Consider the following 20,089-nt stretch of genomic DNA (forward strand, 5'->3'; position numbering starts at 1 on the left):
TACCAAGTTATCTTATGTCAAAGGTGTGCATGTTACCACAGGGAAGCATGTGTGGCATGAAGTGAGGGGAAGAGAAACCAGCTCAGTTGCAGCAGTGGTACTGTGGAGCCCCATGGTTTCCACAGATGTGAAATTTTTAGATGTCCAGTTCTTACAATGCCACAATGCAGTCATTTTTCCTAAATGGAAAAGCATTTCTTGTATGTGGTAGGTATATAAGACATTTTGCACAAAGCTGACATTCAAGTGTGTGCACAAATGTAGCGGCTAATAGTGCCCTCATTTGAAATGCGGTGGTTCCATAAAAATGCCGGAACTGATTGGATGAATTCTTGATGAAAGGCTCCTTGAAAACTAAGTACACGTAATGTTTAGTGCCAGCAAACATTAGGGTTCTTAATATTTACAGTAGCCAACACCTTCTCTTAAAGAAGGAATGTTTTGATTACTATGTGAATCAAAGCTGCTGAGTCAGTTTCTCGTTATTGAGAAATTTTCCTGATCCCTTTTCTACTGTCCGCAGAAATTTTGCTAAAGTACTAATATTGTTTCTTTTTCAGGATGCTATTCGTAGTCACAGTGAATCAGGTGAGTGTTGTGTTGTAAAGGTAGCTGGGGTATTCTAAGAGCTACTTGGCAAATTTCAAAAATTTCTACATGGAGTTTTATGACAGTACAGTTACCTTATGGCAGTGAAGGTGAACCTTTTCGAGACCGAGTGCCCAAACTGCAACCCAAAACCCACTTATTTATTGCAAAGTGCCAACACGGCAATTTAACCCGAATACTGAGGTTTTGGTTTAGAAAAATCGGTTGGCTCCAAGGTGTGCATTACTCGGGAGTAAGCTTGGTGGTAGTTGGTGGCTTTGCTTTGAAGCAACCATGCAATGCTTTGAATGTGTGAAGCATGAACCTAGGAGGGTTTAAAACACAGGTGTCAAACTCGCGGCCCTCCACATGTTATGGACTGCAGTTTCCATCATGCTGGCAGGGGATGATGGGAACTGTAGTCCATAACATCTGGAGGGCCACGAGTTTGACACCTATGGTTTAGAAGCAAGCCCCATTGTCAGCAACCGAGCTTACTCCGGTAAAGGATTGCGCTTTAGTTCTTCCCATGAAAATCAGTGGGGTTTAACAGCACTTAACAGGCTTACCTACACGTCATGCCCAGTGGCCCAGGTCAGCCTAGATGTGTGTGTGTGGGGCGATTTTCCACCCCCCACCATGACAAACTCTGTGCATGTGTGCCCACAGAGAGGGCTCTGAGTGCCACCTCTGGCACCCGTGCCATAGGTTCGCCACCACTGCCTTATGATGAATCATAGCCCCTATAGTTGACTCTAACTGGCAGCAGCTCTCCAAAGCTTCAGGAGGCTTTCCCCTACCCCTCGTATCTGAAGCTCTTTTAACTGCAGATGTTAGAAGTATAATTTGGGACCTTGTGTATGCAAAGATCTGGACTACTCCCAACGTATGTTATAAAATTAATAAATGTCTTTTGCTTTTAAAATTATAAATTACGCGAAGCATCTCCCTCTGCTATGTCTGGAAGTCCCAACAATACAAGTCCCACAGGATGGTCTCAGCCTAAAATGCCAGTTCCAGTCCAGAGAGAGAGAGCTACAGGATCGAGCACACAAGAAAAAAAAATTGTGAGTATCTGCTGAACAGTGTTCAGGGAGAATTTTTTTATTTAATCACATTTTTATCCTGCTCTATCCCAAAGGGCTCAGGGTGGGTTACAACAGTTAAAACACAATAAAACATTTAAATACAGCATTAACATTAACCACAGCACCCACATGGAATTGTTGTGTGGAATGATCACTTTTCAGAGCAGGGGATGGAATGTAGCCGTTCAATTCAGTTCATTCAGTTCTGCCTTAGCAGTTCATTCAGATCTGCCTTAGGAAGAATCCAGTGATAGTTTGGGTCTGCCACAATCAGACAGTGGACAATATGAAAGGTAGCTTTCGTAATGTGGCGTTGATGGGCTTCTTGGCCTCTGATTTTCAGCATATTGATGTTGAAGTTGCTGGGAGAGAGCAGCTGGAGATTGGGCGGAGTGAGTGGCTATCCATATGCAGATAGCACTTCATCTTGGACTTCCTGCAGATCTTAGGGAGTTTATGGAATGTGAACTGGTGCCTGGAGGCAGCTTTGGAATGGATGAGGGCTAACAAACTGAAACTTACTATTGATATAACAGAGGTGCTACTGGTAGAGGGAAAGGTCTGACCTAAGAATTGTGATGGGATTATACTTTTCCTTAAGGAGCAGGTTCATTACTTGGGGTTGCAGCTAGACCCAGCCCTCGTGTTGCATAAACAGGTGGCAGTGGTGGCAAGGGGTGTCTAAAAGGGTCTTGGACAGATTTATGGAGGAGAAGTCGATCTATGGCTACCAATCTTGATCCTCCTTGATCTGAGATTGCAAATGCCTTAGCAGACCAGGTGCTCAGGAGCAGCAGCAGCAGCAGAAGGCCACTGCTCTCACATCCTGCATGTGAGCTCCCAAAGGCATCTGGTGGGCCACTGCGAGTAGCAGAGTGCTGGACTAGATAGACTCTGGTCTGATCCAGCAGGCTTTGTCCCTTGCAACCCATTCCTGAGCAGCAAGTGTCTTGCCACTGTGGTGCATGCCTTGTTAATGTCTACAGATTTCAGCATAGTCTTCTTTGTGGGGTTGCCCTTTAAGACTGTCCGGAAGGTACAGTTGCTGCAGTCTGCTGCACCCAGAACAGTGAGTAGGTATGGGTTGGGTGGACCATATAATTCCAGTCTTGTTCTAGCTACACTGGTTCCCAATTTGCTTCCAGGTCCAATTCAAGGTACTGGTTCCAATTTGCTTTCAGGTCCAGTTCAAGGTACCTTTAAAGCACCATATAGTTTGGGGGCAGCATACATGGACAACGGCCAGCTTTTGCATTAACCTTACCCTGTCACTCTGACAATATTCAAAGGCTCTGCTTCAGGTGCCCCCACCATCTCAGGCTAGATAGGTGGCAACTCGAGAGAGGGTCTTCTTGGTCATGATTCCAAAACTTGGAAGTCCATGTCCAGGGAGATTTGTCTGTTCTATATTGTTGTCTTCTGCCAGCGTGTGATGACTTATATTTTGGTTGGCATTCCCTTACTGATTCTTATTAGCCCTCTTCATTTTTTGAGTGATTGATTCTATGAGTTTATAATATCTGTATGTAGTGTGTGTGTATGCCTTTTAATGTCTGAAATGTTTAATGTGTTCATGTTTTGTTTTAATGTTTGCTGCTTGAGGACCCTGGATTGGGTGGCAAGGTAGCAAAGAAAGGTTTTTTAGTAACTAAAATATGGATGTGGACGTTAGTTTTCAAAGTTTGAATTGGTTATGTGATTATGCTGATTGGAAAGCTGAAGAGGTAATTTTCTTATCCAATCTTAATTGTATTGTTGCCATTGTTGTCATAGTCAAGTTGTGTGAACTCCTGAAAGAAACCAGGAGACCATTTGCTTTACGTTAATTCAAATAAAATAGCTATGTTGGCAAACTGGCCCTGTGACCGTGAGTACACAGAGGGGGTGGATTTGGTAGAACCTGCTTTAAGATATATATGTTCAGGTTCACAACCAATCAACTCCTATTTGCATCACCCTCTTGAGCCAAAAGAAGCCAAACATCGTGGCACTAAGCATAAGCATAAGCATTTTATTGTCATTGTGCACACACAACGAAATTTATAGCAGCATTCCTCGATGCACACAATTTCAGACTCATACCCCATCCTCACTTTCCCCTTCCTCCACCCATCCCTACACAGCCCCAAAACATCAACACGAAGCTGCAGAGTTTAGCATAGCCACAGCTCTAGAGTAGAAGCTGTCTCTAAGCCTCTAAGCCTATATATCACTATATATCACTATATATCATATATCACTAATTATCACTATAATTGATAATGCCCTCTGCCAAGCATTTGCTTGCTACTCAGAGATTCTTACAATTCATCTGTTACAGTAGAGAGTGCTATATATACAATGGAATTCTAACCATCATTTGAAGAGTTAAATGTTTTTGAAATTATCCCCATGCTTGCTCTCCAGCTCTTCATCAGTCTTCTAAACAAAGTATTCACAAACAATTGTTTACTCAGATTTCATATACATCTTTTCTGTTGACATTTTCTGTTTCTAATAATATATTTGATACCCATTTTAATATGAATTGCTAAAACTTGTTTTCCAGGATGTGCTATCTATAAATATTTACTTGTCTTTCAGAGACCTCGTGGACAAAGAGATTCAAGTTATTATTGGGAAATAGAAGCAAGTGAAGTTATGCTCTCGACCAGAGTAGGGTCGGGCTCCTTTGGGACTGTTTACAAGGGCAAATGGCATGGTATGCAATTTATAGTTCTATTATAATTGTTCCAAAGTAACAGTATTAAAATTGCCTACCAGGAGGTGGGTGGTGGTGGAATTGAGGCCTTGTGTTCACAGTTCTGTTCCTAATTCATAGCTTTGTGCCCTGTTACATGTTTGGTGAAATAGAATACTACACAAGAGGGGTTTCGTTTATTCTAAGCTGTATAGCAAGAATAAAAAATAAGTGGAATAGGCCGAGATTCAATTTAGTGTGATACATTCTGTAACTTTCTTTTCTGTTGTTCAGTGTGTGTGGTTTTACATAATACTTCTCCACCTAATGTCTAAAGAATAGGAAAGAGGAAGGAAAAAAACCACAAATTATAATGAATGTATGCCTTATCTTTGACTTTAAACAACCAGTGTGCCTCCTGGAACATTCCTGCACCGTTTTGCTTGGCCCTTTGCTCTAAAGTTTAATGCATGATGTGATAACAGCACTGTTCTTTTATGCTGCTTAAATCATATGATTGGATTCTGCTGCTGTTTTCTTTGTTAGATGTGTTTTGTTACAGTTGAATGTTTGTATTCATTTTGTTGTATTTTAAATGGGGTAAATGTGCCTTGATAAATTGAATTAAGATGTTTTAAATGAACTTGCTAACCACCTAAAACAGTCTGAAGGCATCTCTGAGGAAAGTACTTTTAAAAATGCATACACAATAAGAGATAGCTTGAGCCAGTCCCGGTAATGATTCTAGATATGTATTTTTCAAGATTTGCCATTAATTTTAGGTTGTATGCCTGTATTTGGTTAGAGCAGGAAGACAAATGTTTCCTTCACCTTTAATATGAGCATGACCATTATAGTTTTACATTCTGTATGCGAGAAGAATAATTTCTCTCCCCACCTCCATGGCTATGGCTGTGGCTAATGGCCTGCCTACTAGTCAATGTACATGGGGAGAGCTGCTTTATTTTCCCTTCCCCCAATACTTGGCAAGTTGTTGCACTCTAAGGCCTCTAATGCTAAGTGCTTTGGAGACAACATTTGTCAAGGTATGCCAGACATGCCAAAAAATAGATGTTTAGGTGCTGAGGTGGTATGGGTCAGCTGGAAAAACGAGAATCTTGTTTTCTCTTCTTGTCAACTACCTGCCTATTAGTCTGGGGTGGGAGAAAGGAAGAGGGAAGTTAGAAGTAACTGAGTTGGAAAATGTCAGATTATTCGACCATTGTTTTTAAGAAATGTCTCTTTTCCCTTGGCCTTTTTTTAATCACAGGGAGAAACAGTGTGGGGTTAGGGGAGCATCTCAAGTTGACATATTTGATTAAAATTTTATGGTAGCTGGTGGTAGGTTCAAGAGCAAATTGTAAAATAAGCTAATTGAACTGAGCTTGTCGAAGGCTTGTCGATCCTCTGAAGATGCCAGCCACAGATGCAGGCGAAACGTCAGGAGAGAATGCTGCTAGAACACGGCCATACAGCCCGGAAACCACACAGCACCCAAATGAACTGAGATGCTTTTAAAACATGCAAATATTGGCTGAAATGTTTTTCTTTCAATGAGAATGGTTATTTCAAGCAACTCTGATGTGTGTATATTCTCAAATTAGTTGAGGGAGGGAAGAGACAATTACACTAACATGAATTTGGTTGCAAATGCTAGTAAGCTTTCATGTTCAGTGCCACTGCTCAAGACTCTTAAGTAGCACTTCTTCCATGCTTCTCTGTGCACCTTGTAGTTTCCCTATAGTACCTGACACGTATTTGAAATACTTTGCACGGAACTCCATTCTTTATTTCTGTTTGTCTGACCCATGTCATTAATGATGGCAGGATCCAAAAACGATTGGAAAGAATAAAACAAGGCTCAGGCAGGAAAATACAAAGGAGTTCCAAAGTGAGTAAAATTCTAAAAATATACCACATGGGAGGCCTGGAAGATTTTCTGATACGTCTGCATGCAAGTTGAAGTCTCATGGTGTGCTACAAGAGAGTGAAATGTATGGCAGGAAGGACAGTGTCTTGGGGCTTGTGTAAACATGACACTAGCTGGTCAGGATGCTGGCATCTAGGCGGGTGTGATATCCCTTCTCACTCACGTACTGCTTCGGAAACTGATTCAGGCAACTGGCCTCCCAAAAGTCAGTGTGGCCTGCTCTGACAGGCAGCATCCGACCAGGCCCTTTTTGCATCACTTGACTGCTATCTGGGGATGCTGGAGATTGAGTCGGGGGCGGGGGGGCAACTGCCTGTTAAGCATATGATGCCCTACGACTGAGCCAGGGCAACAGCATTGATCCTGATTAGCAGAACATTTAATTACTCCTGAATTGTAAAAATGAAATCTAGGTTTGTGTTACTTTAGAGCACAGTTGATCAGACAATTACAAGCCAGGGTAAAGGGACGTTGAATATCTACAATGGGAATGGCTAGTGGAAAGAACACAAATCCCCACTTCTCAGATGTGGTCCTTTAGCTGTAGTTGACAGCAAAGCTGATGTTATTCTTTACTGGCCTCAAATGCTCCTTCACTGTCATCATTCTTGTTTGAAGAAAACAGAATGTACTGTATTTAAGACAGCCAAAACACTATTTGAACATTTATCATTCTGGGACCGTGTTGCCATCTCCTTGACTGGTACAGTTGTGATGCTGTACCAGTCAGCAATAGGTCAGTTCAGCGATAGGATAATTATTTTTAATTTTGCCTCTTCTGGTATGTTTGTGTAAAACATCTATTGATGAAAGTACAAGTCAGGATTTTGTTTTGTTTTGGAAAATAATCATGATAGGCACTTCATCGGGGCAGCAGTGGACACTATCTAGTGTTGTTTTCTTTTTATTTCTTAGTAGTCCTGCAAACCAGGGATCCCCATTTTGTTTCTTTAGAAGCCCAGGATTGCCCAAACCTTTCTTTCCTCTTTCAGTGGCACAGCAAGCACCATATTTCCCAGAGAGGCTTCTGCCCTCTTGTACTCTCAGAGGAATTCCATGAGACTGTGATCAGCTAGTTTTAAAAGCAAGTTTAAGGAAACTGTCTCTGTATATAACTTACATAACCAACTGGACTGCAGTAGATGCTATTCATCTTAATTTCCTTGTTGTGTTTTGCCAAAAAACTTTGACAAAGTATCTCACTGGTAAGCATTGTGACAATTTAGAAGTGATCAGTTACCTTATTAATAGCTCACCTTTCTTGCTGGGACTTAAGGCCAGAATACAGAATAAAAACAATGAGATCAGACAGCAAAGGTGTCCAATGAAACAGTACAATAGTACAGAATTGACATTGTGAAGAACAAACTGCCTGATGTAGAGGTATGCGCCCTGGATGCTGTGGTATTCCCAACACCTTTTGTGGCACCTGCCAAGCATATTTAGAAAGCAGGCAGGGCCAAATGGAGCTTTTCCCAGTAAGGTCCTTTGGTTGTCCATTGAAGATCTGATTGGCTGTGCAGATTTTTAAAACATTGTTTTGGCAACAGGCTTGTTGCTTGATGGAGCCCTATTTTTCTTTCCCCTTTGGCAACAGTAGCCACCACAGCACAAGATTCTTCACTGTGTGTCTGAGGGAAATCTGTGTCTAAACAAGGAAATATTTTTGACAACATATTTTTTTTAAGTCTTTCTATTAAGCAGAGCTTCTGTCTGAAATGTTGAAGAGTTACTATTAAAACTTCACATAATCTCACTCCCAGATGTAATGGTTGGCTCTTTCATGTGTGGCAGCAGTTTTGTGGTTGCTACTTCCTGTGGCAGCCATTTTACCGTTGCACCCACTACCCTGTTTTGAAATCTTGAAGGTGTCCACAGGATTAAAAAGTTTGGGGGCCTGGACCTTAGGCAGAGTATACAGTAGAAAAATGTAGTAAGTAGAAGACAATAAGTAAAAGCAGGATAATACATAGAACAACCACTGCAGTGGATTACAGTCCTGTTCTATTATAACAGTGTTCTTTTGCTACAGCCCTTCATAATAATGCCCTCCTGAACATTGCTGGTTTACACATTCAGTAGAATGATTGGCATGTGGAAGCATTCTTCGCCTCCTCATGCAGGCTGTTCCATAAGTTGGGAGACTTACCAGGGAGAATGCATGTGAAAATAATTGACTTTATCACATGTATAAACTTGATGGCTTTTTTTGGGTGTGTGTGTGTGTGGGGGGGTTTTCAAATGAAAGTGGAGTGATGTTTTCTGTTATGCATAAAGATGTCGTCATTTTTGGTGTTCAAATCTGTAGTTCACCAGCGCTCGCTCTCTCTAGATACATCTTATCCCATCTACCTTCCAGTGAGCTCAGAGTGCCTCTCTTTCCTGCCTGTTTTTACAACAGCCCTAAAATAGGTCAGGCTGAGAGAATGATTTTGCCCAAGGTCATTCTTGGATCTTCATGGCAAAGGCCGTTTGAACCAGTGACTTTCTGACCTGGACAAACACGCTCTGCAGGCTGAGCTGCACTGGTTCAAAGTGTGATGTAAGAATTGGTTTTTGAATCCTTTCAAGTCTAGAAGTATTTCCAAGAATACAGGGCTTAGAGCAATGGCTGCTACGCAGAGAGTAATTTAAGCGTCCCAGAGAGTTTGCATATTCTTTGCAGAATTAAAAAACTTTAAAAAACTCCTCTTATGCCATTGGGGAATTTTTTTTTAATGGTACTCATGTTCAGAAGTGGTTTATCCTGGGATCTTGGGAGGGAGGGGCTGCTGGTCATTAAATATAGAGGGCATTTAGGTATGTGGCACTAGTAGAATGGTTCTTAGAATCTGAGGCAAGGTTGAATGCAGGGTAAGTAATTTACATCTTATAAAATCCATGTTTAAAATGGATGGGGGTTGGTGTTCAGATTTTATTTGGTTTATGGTTATTTGATGCAGATATCATACTGCCTTCTCTTATGTTTTATATGTGTGAATATTTTGGCAATTAAAACTATAATCCCTGCATTCTGCTTACAGGAGATGTAGCAGTGAAGATATTAAAGGTTATAGATCCAACTCCAGAACAGTTTCAAGCCTTTAGAAATGAAGTTGCTGTACTAAGGTAAATGAACTCTAAATTTTCACCTGGTTCCTTTCTCACAATGATTTTGTTTTCACTTGCAGGGATTGACTGTAAAGGGCTGATAGTGTTTGCAGTAGATCTTGGTTGCCTGATATCCTGTGGACAATAAATGCAAACATAATTGATAGACCATTGGGCTGCTGTATTGTATCTTTTGCCTTCCAGATTGTATAATTGATCTTTAGTTCTGGCAAATTGCATCTATGATGGGTACTTGTTAGTTCTCAGAGCTGCTGGCTGGGATTTATTCATGAGAGAGAGAGAGAGAGAGAGAGAGAGAGAGAGAGAGAGAGAGAGAGAGAGAGAACTTTTTATACCTCCCTTCTCCTTCAGGCTCAGGGTGGATCCAAAGTAGTATCTTTATGTCCCTTCATACCTCATAGAATGCAGCTGCTGAGGCTTTTCAAGGGGGTTTCATCTGAAAAGCTTTTGGGTTTTAGCTGCGCAGTATTTCCTACTTAGAGCTCCTGCTGGACTTCTGTTTGCTTGGTCCATGTGCTGACTTATAAATTCACAGTGGTAGACTTGGAATCTTGTATAACCATATAGGGCCATACAATTTGGTAGGCTTGACTAGTTCAGATGACAAATGCTATGGCTCTTTAAAGCTTCATCTAACAATGTTCTTTTTTTTCTTGCCAGAAAAACCCGACATGTTAATATTTTGCTATTTATGGGCTACATGACAAAAGACAACTTGGCTATTGTCACACAGTGGTGTGAGGGGAGTAGCCTGTACAAGCACTTGCATGTTCAGGAGACCAAGTTTCAGATGTTACAGCGTATTGACATTGCAAGACAGACCGCACAAGGAATGGAGTGAGTAGACTTAGATGCTACAATGTCCAAGGTAGCTGCTAACAAAAGTTTAACCTTTAACTTCCTGTTAAACTTGATGTGCCATAGAATGCTTAAAATATCTTTTAGAGGTGCAAAAACAATATAGTTTTATTCTTGATTGATAAAATAGCCTCTAGTTTAAAACGGATAGTCAAGATCAAATTTAAAAATTTAAGTTTTGTATAATGGAGGGGAAAGATTGTGACAACAGATGTCTTTGTATGATATTTTTCTCCTTGTAAATATATTCACATTTATATTGATCAAATTCTCTTACAGCTACTTGCATGCAAAGAATATAATACACAGAGATATGAAATCAAATAGTATCCTTTTGTTCATGTAATTCTGTTTGGCTTTTTTTCATTTGATCGATTGGAAAATAAGCTGAGTATTCCTGGTATGTTGTGCTGATCTAGTGAGATCAATTCTGCCATATATTGACATATCAAAAGATACTTATGCACATATCACCTATTCAGGGCGCTTACATACGTGATGAATAACACACTTCCAATTAGCAATTATTTGCAAGTAGATTTTGCAGTTTTGCACTGTAGAATCTGGTTGCAAAGTGGATTGAAAGTACATTATTCAGTGTGCCAGTAAACTTAGACCAGAGACATTCGCTGATTAAGAAAATTCTCTAATTTCAAAAGACAAAATATTTTATAAATTTGATTCATAATATATATAAGATGCCTATGATAGTTCATTATTTGTGGTCCTAGAATCATAGAATCATAAAGTTGGAAGGGATCACAAGGGCCATCAAGTCCAACCCCCTGCCATGCAGGAACAATTAAAGCACCCCTGGCAAATGGCCATCCAACCTTTGTTTAAAAACCTCCAAAGAAGGAGACTCCACTACACTCTGAATAGCCCTAACTCGAACAGCCCTAACCGTCAGGAAGATCCTCCTAATGTTTAGATGGAATCTCTTTTCCTGCACCTGGATCCCATTACTACATCTCTGGAGCAGCAGAAAACAATCTTGCTCCCTCTTCAACACGACATCCCTTCAAATATTTAAACATGGCTATTATGTCACCCCTTAACCTTCTCTTTGCCAAACTAAACATACCCAGCTCCCTAAGTCTCTCCTCATAGGGCATGGATTCCAAACCTTTTATCATTTTGGTCACCCTCCTCTGGACCCGTTCCAGCTTGTCAATATCCTTCTTGAATTGCGGTGCCCAGAACTGGATAGAGTATTCCAGGTGAGGTCTGATCAATGCAGAATAGAGAGGCATTGTTACATCCCTTGATCTAGACACTATAATCCTATTGATGCATCCCAGAATCACATTGGCTTCCTTTTTCTGCCGCATCACACTGCTGACTCATGTTCAGCTTGTGGTCTACTTAGACTTCTAGATCCCTTTCACACGTAGTGTTGTCAAGCCAAATGTCACCCATCCTATATCTGTGCACTTCATTTTTTTCTGCCTAAGTGGAGTATCTTACATTTATCTCTGTTGAAGTTCATTTTGTTAGCTTTGGCCCCTCTCTCTATCCTGTCCAGGTCATTTTGAATCCTGACTCTGTCCTCTGGGGTATTAGCTCCTAATTTGGTGTCATCTGCAAATTTGATTAGCATGCTCTGTATTTCATCATCCAAGTTATTGATAAAAATATTGAATAGCACCGGGCCCAGGACAGAACCCTGTGGCACCCCACTAATCACTTCTCTCCAGGAGCCATTGATGAGCACTTTTTGGATTTGGGCAGTCAACCAGTTGCAAATCCATCTAACAGTAGCATTGTCCAGTCTACATTTTACTAGTTTATTTGCAAGAATGTCATGGGGCACTTTATCAAAGGCTTTACTAAAATCTAGGTAAACTACATCAACAGCATTCCCTTTGTCTACCAAGCGTGTCATTCTATCAAAAAAAGAGATGAGATTGGTTTGGCATGATTTGGTTTTGAGAAACCCATGTTGATTTTTAGTGATCACACTGTTCCCTTCTAAGTGCTTGCACACTATCTGTCTAATGATCTGCTCCAGAATCTTTCCTGGTATTGATGTCAGACTGACTGGACAGTAATTGTTTGGGTCCTCTTTTTTTCTCCTTTTTGAAGATGGGAATAGCAGTAGTTCTCCTGCAGTCCACTGGGATGTCTCCTGTTCTCCAGGAGTTCTCAAAGATTATAGCAAGTGGTTCTGAGATTACTTCTGCCAGTTCTTTTAATACCTTGGGATGTAGCTCATCAGGGCCTGGAGATTTGAATTCATTTAAGGTAACGATATATTCCTGTGCCACCTCTTTATTTATTCATTGCTGAATTTCCCCTACTGTATCTTCTGTTCCGTTTTCCCCTAGATAAGCACTTTTCTTTTTGAGAAAAGACTGAGGCAAAGAAGGTGTTTAGTAGTTCTGCCTTTTCTCTATCCCCTGTTGGCATTTTGCCATCTTTTTCATTCATTCACTCTATTCTCTTTTTTCTTCCTTTTTCTATGGACATACCCAAAAAAGCCTTTTGTTGTTTGTCCTGTTCCCCCTGCAGGGTGCCCTCTGGGGGCCCTGTTGCTTTCCTTCCGTTCCTAACCCGGGTGCTGGAAACTCCGGCCTCACCCCCCCTCCGGTCTCAGGGGAGTGGGTTCCTAATGCCAGCTGTTTGAGGCGCAGGCTGGCTATGAGAGTTCCCTGCAGGGCTACTCAACGTTCCTGCTTCCCTTCCCTGCCAGCCTATTCTTTCTCTTTCGACCCTCTCCCTGCTGTCTCCTCTCTCCTGCTTCACTTCCTACTCCTTTCCCACTCTCCCTCTTCTAACCTCCATCTCCCTCCAACAACCACCACACTCGTTTCCTCTCTCTCACCCCTCTTAAGCTTTTCGCCTCCCTGTCATTGGCTGCTGACTTCCTACAGCCTTGGTCACGCCCCATTGTCCTGGTTGGGCCTGGCCTCTCTGATGCCTGCTGTTCCGGGATGAGTCTTCCGGAGCGGCTTTCTGCTCTGACCTTGAGCTTGTTTCTGGGCCCACTGCTGAGTCCTTCCTCACGGCAGCTGGCAGCCCCAGTCCTTGCCGGCTGGGAGCCCGGTTCTTCCCTCCTGGCTCCTGCATTCCAGCTGGCTCCTCTGCTATAGCTGCACCAGCTGTTTTCTAGCCGGCCAGCCAGGTGAGCTGCCGGTGTCCTGTGGCGATCCCCTGGGCCGGTTTCTGCCCCATTGGCTCTGTAGCTGGCCGGGAAGGCTGGCGCTGTGGGGCGAGGCTTGACGCTTTCTCCCTGCCAGGTGAGTTCGGGGGCACCACTGTGGGGCTCGGGGGGGGGGGGGGGGGCCGGTTCCACCCCTGAACACTGTTGTTGTTTTTAACCTCTCCAGCAAGCCTGAGCTCATTGTGAGCTTTAGCTTTTCTGACTTTCTCCCTACATGTCCTTGCTATTTGTTTGAATTCCTCTTTGGTGATTTCCCCCCTTTTCAATTTCTTGTACATGTCCTTTTTAAATCTTAGTTCAGTTGAAAGTTCTTTAAACATCCATTCTTGTTTCCGTAGACACCTCCCATTTTTCCTCCTCATTGGAACTGTTTGAAATTGTGCCCTCAAGATCTCGCTTTTTAGAAACTCCCAGCCATCATGCACTCCCTTCTCTTTTAGTATTTTTAACCACGGGATCACACCAAGCAGTTTCCTAGGCTTACTGAAACTTAGCATCCAGAGCTGTTACAGGGACTTGCAGTATACAATCACTCCCTGTCTGCCTGCAAAATCAGACTTGGGTCTGATAATGCTAAATGATCTAGAGAAAGATACAAAGAGGGAATCCTAGATGAGGTGTGGCACTTTCCTTGGTGTTGAATATTTATATGCCACTTCAAGTGCATCAATTGCTGTACATAGTAGACAGTGTAATAATCTTTTGGAAGTGTTGACCTCAATGCAAGGCCAGGAGTTTCCTCATATGTTCCTTAACAATCGTGTAGATATATTTCTTCATGAAGATCGCACAGTGAAGATAGGAGACTTTGGGTTAGCAACAGTCAAATCCAGATGGAGTGGCTCTCAGCAGGTGGAACAGCCTACTGGATCTGTTCTCTGGATGGTAAGAATCTTGTGTGTAGTAAAATATTTAGAATTGGCCTGTTTGGGGCATGTACTTATGGTTGCACCAAGTGCAGTTTGAAGCCTTCCTCCAGTGTAAGGTAGAATACTTGGAACAGAATCAAATCAAAGGCCGGTGTTGCTATTTTTTAATTCTTTTTAATGTGTAGCGTGATCTGCCATCTTTCATTGCTTATGCTAGAATCTCAGTGTAGGAGGGGTTTTTGCACTGCAAGGCTAGAAGTACTTTCTTGCAAGCAAGCTCCATTGAATAGATGGGGCAACCCCTTTTGTGTAGGATTACTGTTCGTGCTCTGCTTGCTGCTCCTAGGGATATGTATGATGGAAAATAATTTTGCTCTCAAAGCATACAGATAATACTTGCTCGTTCTCCTAAAGTGTGAAACAGCCCTAAGGGTGACTGGTCAAGATCATGCAATGGGTCTGTGATCGAACATCGAGCCTTTCTCAGTGTTATTTCTTGGCCACTCTGCCTTTGGAGGTTGCTGCTTGTTGTGCTTCAAAACATTTAATTTCTACTCCTGACAATTTTGTGTTCTGTAAGATCTTGGTTTTTAAACTGAAGATCTACATCTGTGTAACATATAAGCATCATGTGTTGTAATATGACAAATTTAATTGATTCATTATAATTTCTTTAAATTAAAACACCATTAACTGGTTCTTTGGCTTTGGGCTGTTTCATGTGCTTCAGGTACTATTTCCAAATCAGTGATCTGAACTCTTAGGTTAAATTATGGCCACTGACTATGTTGAAAGATTCCCCACTCTGACCCCGGCATCAATTTGTAACCTACTTTTGTCTTTGTAAAGGCACCAGAAGTGATCCGAATGCAGGATAGTAATCCATTTACTTTCCAGTCAGATGTCTATTCTTATGGAATAGTTCTATTTGAATTGATGACAGGAGAATTGCCGTATTCCCACATTAACAACAGAGACCAGGTGAGAGAGTAATTTCTGTATAATGTTTTGTAAGATTATTTACAAAAAGTTTTTGTCCTAATAGTTGGAGTAACAGGCCAAACCCAGAGGCTTGTCAGAATAATCAGATGGAAGTTCTTTGGCGTTCAGAGAACAGGTTTGAGGACTTGATTAGCATTCTCTACAGATCAGAATTTTAAAGTAGAATTTAGCCAAAGTTTGGAATCCAGTTTGTTGAAAAGAGTGTAGCAATAGCATGTCGTAACAAGTATAGTGGTTAGAATGTTGGACTAGGTTCTGGGAGTCCCAGGTTTGAATCCCCCTTCTGCCATAAAAAACTTGCTTGGTGACATGAGGCCAATCACACACATTCAGTTAATTTCCTTCATAGAATTGTTGTGAGGATAAAATTTGCCCAGAAAGGAAGAGAGAAACATGGGCCTGGCACTATTGTAAAGTAATGCAAAATAGTAAAATCGCAAACCCAGGAAGTCTAACCATTGTAGCTGAAGAGATTTCGGAGTGCTAGCTTACTGGATAATTCCTCAAGGAGGATACCCACCTTGTTTAGATGGCACAGTGTTTAAGTTGGTTGTGATCACACAGAAAGGTTATGGGTTTGTTCTGGAAAGCTTACTTGTAACACCAGTGGTATGTTGTACAAGAGTGCAGGGTCTGCTGTGAAATTAAGCACAGTATTCCCTTTGATTCTATTCTAGAACTGCCACTGTCTGTGGATTAACTGTTTGTGGCCCCAGAAGAGTCTTGAGTGTCTGTGTGATAGAAAGAGACCCTTTTCTGCCCCAAGTGGGCCGGGACCATCATCTTCAGCCTCTCTTTGTCCTAAGCCTTTGCTGTGTGTTTGTCCATGGGGGAAACTTAGCATGAAAAACCTCTCAGGAATAAAATCCAATTTTGGAAATATTATTTTGAGCCCACACAGAATACAAATGAAGGGAATTTGGGAAGAGGAATACAGAACTTGCATTAGAAGAACCACTAGTCTGATCCAGGAGGGCTCGTCTTATGTTTTAACTTAGAATACAAAATTTCTACCTGATTCAAGATGTGCAAGGAGTTTCTGGTCTGGATAGCTTTCTTAAAGATAGGCTGAGCATTTCCAGGGTTGTAATAGAAATCTGACAAAGGCCATCTCCTTGCTAGTCCCTATTTTAGCTTCTCTGGGATGGAGGGAGCTTGTCTTTGATAGTCAGAACGATTTTGGGGCACTATTTCCTTGGGTATTTCCACAGCAATGATCAGTTTCTCCCAGGATCCAACTGGGTTTTACACTCAGCATTTTTGGGGTAATGTGTAGAACTAGGAACCGAAGAAAAGCAGAGGTGGACTACCAACATCTTCTCAGTTGTGTGTACTGAGCATTGCTCCTGTATGCCTAAATTGGACACACATACTCAACCACTGTTTTTCCTGTAGGTTTCAAAACTTACACTTGTGCATTTGCCCGCATGCACAGTGTATTTTACCTGTTGCCAAAGCTGTTTTTCCTTAGGCATTGTTTGGTTAGAGCTTCAGTTTTGAGAAAAACTGGGAAAGAAAAGAAATGAAAGTTTCACAGTGCTATGATATAAACAGACAATGAAACCATACTTCTGTGCCATTTCAGTAATCCCATTTCAAAAAAGGGTACTATGGAGGTATACGGGGCAACTGAAATAATCAGAGTTTGCAACATCTTATCTAAGGGTTGTGAAAAATGGTAGAGAAGGTGATTAATTCCTTGTAATACTAGAATTTGGGGTACTCAATGAAGCTGATTAGTTATAGGTGAACAAAATTAAGCTCGGGGCAGATATACAATTAATGTACAGAACCCATTATCACAAAATGTGGAAGTGGTGAAATTTGACTTAGATGGCTTATTAGAAAAAAAAATAATGTAATATACATTTGTCAACTTCTATTAGCCATGGTTGCTGAAACAGATATTATTGACTAATATGTTAAAACTATCCTAGGAGCAACAGGGCTGGATTACGTAGACCTTGGTGTCATCTGGCTAGGTAATTAGGTTTCTATAATAGGGAAGCCACTTCGTCACTAAGAGGCATTTTTTTGCAGAGTGAGGGCAACCCTCAACTTTCTTGGTATGATAGAGGACAGAGTGGTTTTGACTGTTCTATTCAGCTCGGGAAGGTAGTCCCTCTCTTACAGATGGCAAGTCATCCTTTTTTCTTTTCTTTTTTATGACCAGCACCAGATTTTTCTGCTTGTTCCATTCTGGAATTGGTGGTTGGCTTTCCAGTAATACTGAAGCTGGCTTTTGGTCTTTCCACTGAAGGAAATTTGCAGTGCTAAGCAGCACCAATAGGTTGCACATTTCTAATTTCTAGAAGGTAATTTACCTTGAAACGTATGGAGACATCAGTATTAACAAAGGTCTGTAATAAATTAGGCATAGCTGCCCATGTCTAATACTGGAGCTTCACATTCAGTCCATGAGGAGGTTCAGAAAATGGCATGAAAAATCTGCTTCCATACGTGTATTTATGTTTCTGTGTTAGATTCTAGGTGAGAGAAAGTGAATTACCTACTTTCAAATAATTTTTATGCTTAATACTTTTATCTAACCAAGATATCTTTGCCTCTTCTTAGATAATTTTTATGGTTGGTCGAGGTTATACATCTCCAGACCTTAGTAAATTATTCAAAAATTGCCCAAAATCAATGAAGAGGCTTGTAGCAGATTGTTTGAAGAAAGTAAGGGAAGAAAGACCTCTTTTTCCACAGGTAAGAATTCAGTTGATTTGAAAAACTTCTATGAACTTTAAAACAGGTGAGAGGAAAATGGGGGATATAAATCCAACCCCTCCTCCTTCTTAAATAGTACAAAACATGTTGTTGTTTCCAAGAGATATTGATGCTTTCAGAAAACAATGGAGAATGTAGAGTGTAGTTCTAAGTTTTTAATAAGGTTATGGTAAATATTTCTTCAAATTTGAGACAGCATTCTTTTAAATATTTAGCCTTTGTATTTCTGTAAGAATCTACATTACTAGGTCAAAATACTTAGATGGGTTGGTATTCTGATTTGGGGGTCTGATTGTGACTTTAGTTCAGTAATATGAACTACAAGAATCATAGACCAAAAACACAGAATTTGTTCTGTCACTAATTTTCTACCAAAAGGGACTATTTTTTGCAACCACCACGTAGCAGGATGCTCAAGGTGGAAGTATACAGTATATTCATATATCACAAGCACTGACATTAAAATGAGAGTGTACATAAATGCAGCGTTTTGTGGTCTCCCCCCCCCCCCCCCACACACACACACTGGTTGGAAAACATTCTCTGTGATGTACAATGCAAGTACCTCAGTGGAGTTTCTGAGATTCTTGATGCTCCGATGTCCCTCAACAGGACTTGCAGTTAGTTGCACAGTGGTCATTTTATAATTTACTCTTCTTTCTCCTCCCTTTTTAGATACTGTCTTCCATTGAATTGCTGCAGCATTCTTTACCCAAAATAAACCGAAGTGCTTCAGAACCTTCTCTGCATCGTGCAACACATACACAGGACATAAATTCATGCACATTGACATCGATGAAGCTACCTGTATTTTAAGAGATCAGAGCGCACTGCCTTTTGCTCTCCCCAGTAACTGTTATAGCGGTTGTGCTTGTAATGCCTCGGTCTACAGGACTGCTTGGCCAGCGTGAGATTCAGCTGGATTCCAGTTTCAGGAATGAGCTGCTATGAATTCTTACCGTTCTGACCCGACACAGACAATTATCCATGTTGCCTTTTTCTACGGTTATTGAAATAGTTAACAGACTGTATACCAGAAGTCCTATTACTATTTTTATAGATGCACTTGAGCCTTATTTTTCTCATGCAAAAAAGTACTACTTCAGCAGGTTTTGATTCTTCCATTCTGCTAAATAAACTGTTACATTTCTATAGCGGCAATAATAGCTTCGCCTTTGAGCAAACTCAAAACAGATGGTGCTGCTCTCCTGATATCCTAAGACCTTTGCCATCCAAGCTGGAGGGATTTTAACTAAAATAGCGAGCCTACAAGAAGAGAAGGGAAAAAAAGGGAATGCTTACTCAGCAACGTTTCTCCTATGGCATATCGCTCAAGATGATGGAACTTTAAATGCCAACACTAAATCAACACAAAACTGTTTTTGCACATGGAAGAAAACACACTTTGTAAAAGTGAGAGTATATTGGAACTAGTACTGCTTGGAGAAGAAAGGTAGCACAATATGCTGCAATCATCTTTCAGTATTGCAAGAAACCTATTTGTGTACTTCAGACTCAGTTCTTGCAGTGCCCTGATGTGTCCAGTGAGGAGTTATAGTATGGGGGATAAGAAGAGGCAAATAAATAATGCTGTCAATATATTTCTGCAAAAGCAGCCTTTGGTCTGATTGAAACTGTTTTCTGAGATGCACTATAAAGAAACTTTTGGCATATACAGGTTTTTTCCCGTGCTGATTTGGGTTTTAATTTTGTTTTTATTGCTCCTAAGGAAAAAGCATTTATTGTAAACCAATGTTCTTCTGATTATCTTATTTTAATAAAATAAATTAAATTGAGGCGTGTCATTCTAGCTGTTTCTTTCTAACTGATCTTTCAGACTTGTGTGCCACACTCATAAGAAATATATTTTATTCAGAACTATTGACTTGGATCCCAAGATAAATCTCTGTCGATGGAAGATATTTGCATCAGCAGGAATAGGGCTTTCTCACTTTGTGTTCCTGCTGCAGCCTAAAATGGTCCCAGAAATGTTCCTAGGGGACAGGCCTTCCCCAGACCTGTATGAGTCGGGAATCAGAGATTTGTGGTGGGAAAACAGAACTGGCAAAA

The 20,089-nt window shown here is 41.1% G+C and overlaps 1 protein-coding gene across 5 annotated transcripts in view; it reads left to right on the forward strand.

Moving 5' to 3' along the window:
* The window catches only part of RAF1 (Raf-1 proto-oncogene, serine/threonine kinase), a 56,586-nt gene extending 36,771 nt beyond the window's left edge, over positions 1-19,815 (forward strand). For all 5 annotated transcript variants that reach the window (XM_048490726.1, XM_048490728.1, XM_048490727.1 and 2 more), the window contains 10 exons: positions 561-588; positions 1,531-1,655; positions 4,260-4,377; positions 9,310-9,394; positions 10,058-10,234; positions 10,535-10,581; positions 14,185-14,303; positions 15,137-15,268; positions 17,864-17,998; positions 18,695-19,815. In XM_048490726.1, the coding sequence (XP_048346683.1) occupies positions 561-588; positions 1,531-1,655; positions 4,260-4,377; positions 9,310-9,394; positions 10,058-10,234; positions 10,535-10,581; positions 14,185-14,303; positions 15,137-15,268; positions 17,864-17,998; positions 18,695-18,835 (1,107 nt within the window). In that variant the 3' untranslated portion in view covers positions 18,836-19,815. The remainder of the gene's footprint in view (positions 1-560; positions 589-1,530; positions 1,656-4,259; positions 4,378-9,309; positions 9,395-10,057; positions 10,235-10,534; positions 10,582-14,184; positions 14,304-15,136; positions 15,269-17,863; positions 17,999-18,694) is intronic.
* Positions 19,816-20,089: the final 274 nt, after the last annotated feature.

The sequence above is a fragment of the Sphaerodactylus townsendi genome, linkage group LG03 (genome assembly GCF_021028975.2).
Source record: "Sphaerodactylus townsendi isolate TG3544 linkage group LG03, MPM_Stown_v2.3, whole genome shotgun sequence".
Taxonomy (NCBI): domain Eukaryota; kingdom Metazoa; phylum Chordata; class Lepidosauria; order Squamata; family Sphaerodactylidae; genus Sphaerodactylus; species Sphaerodactylus townsendi.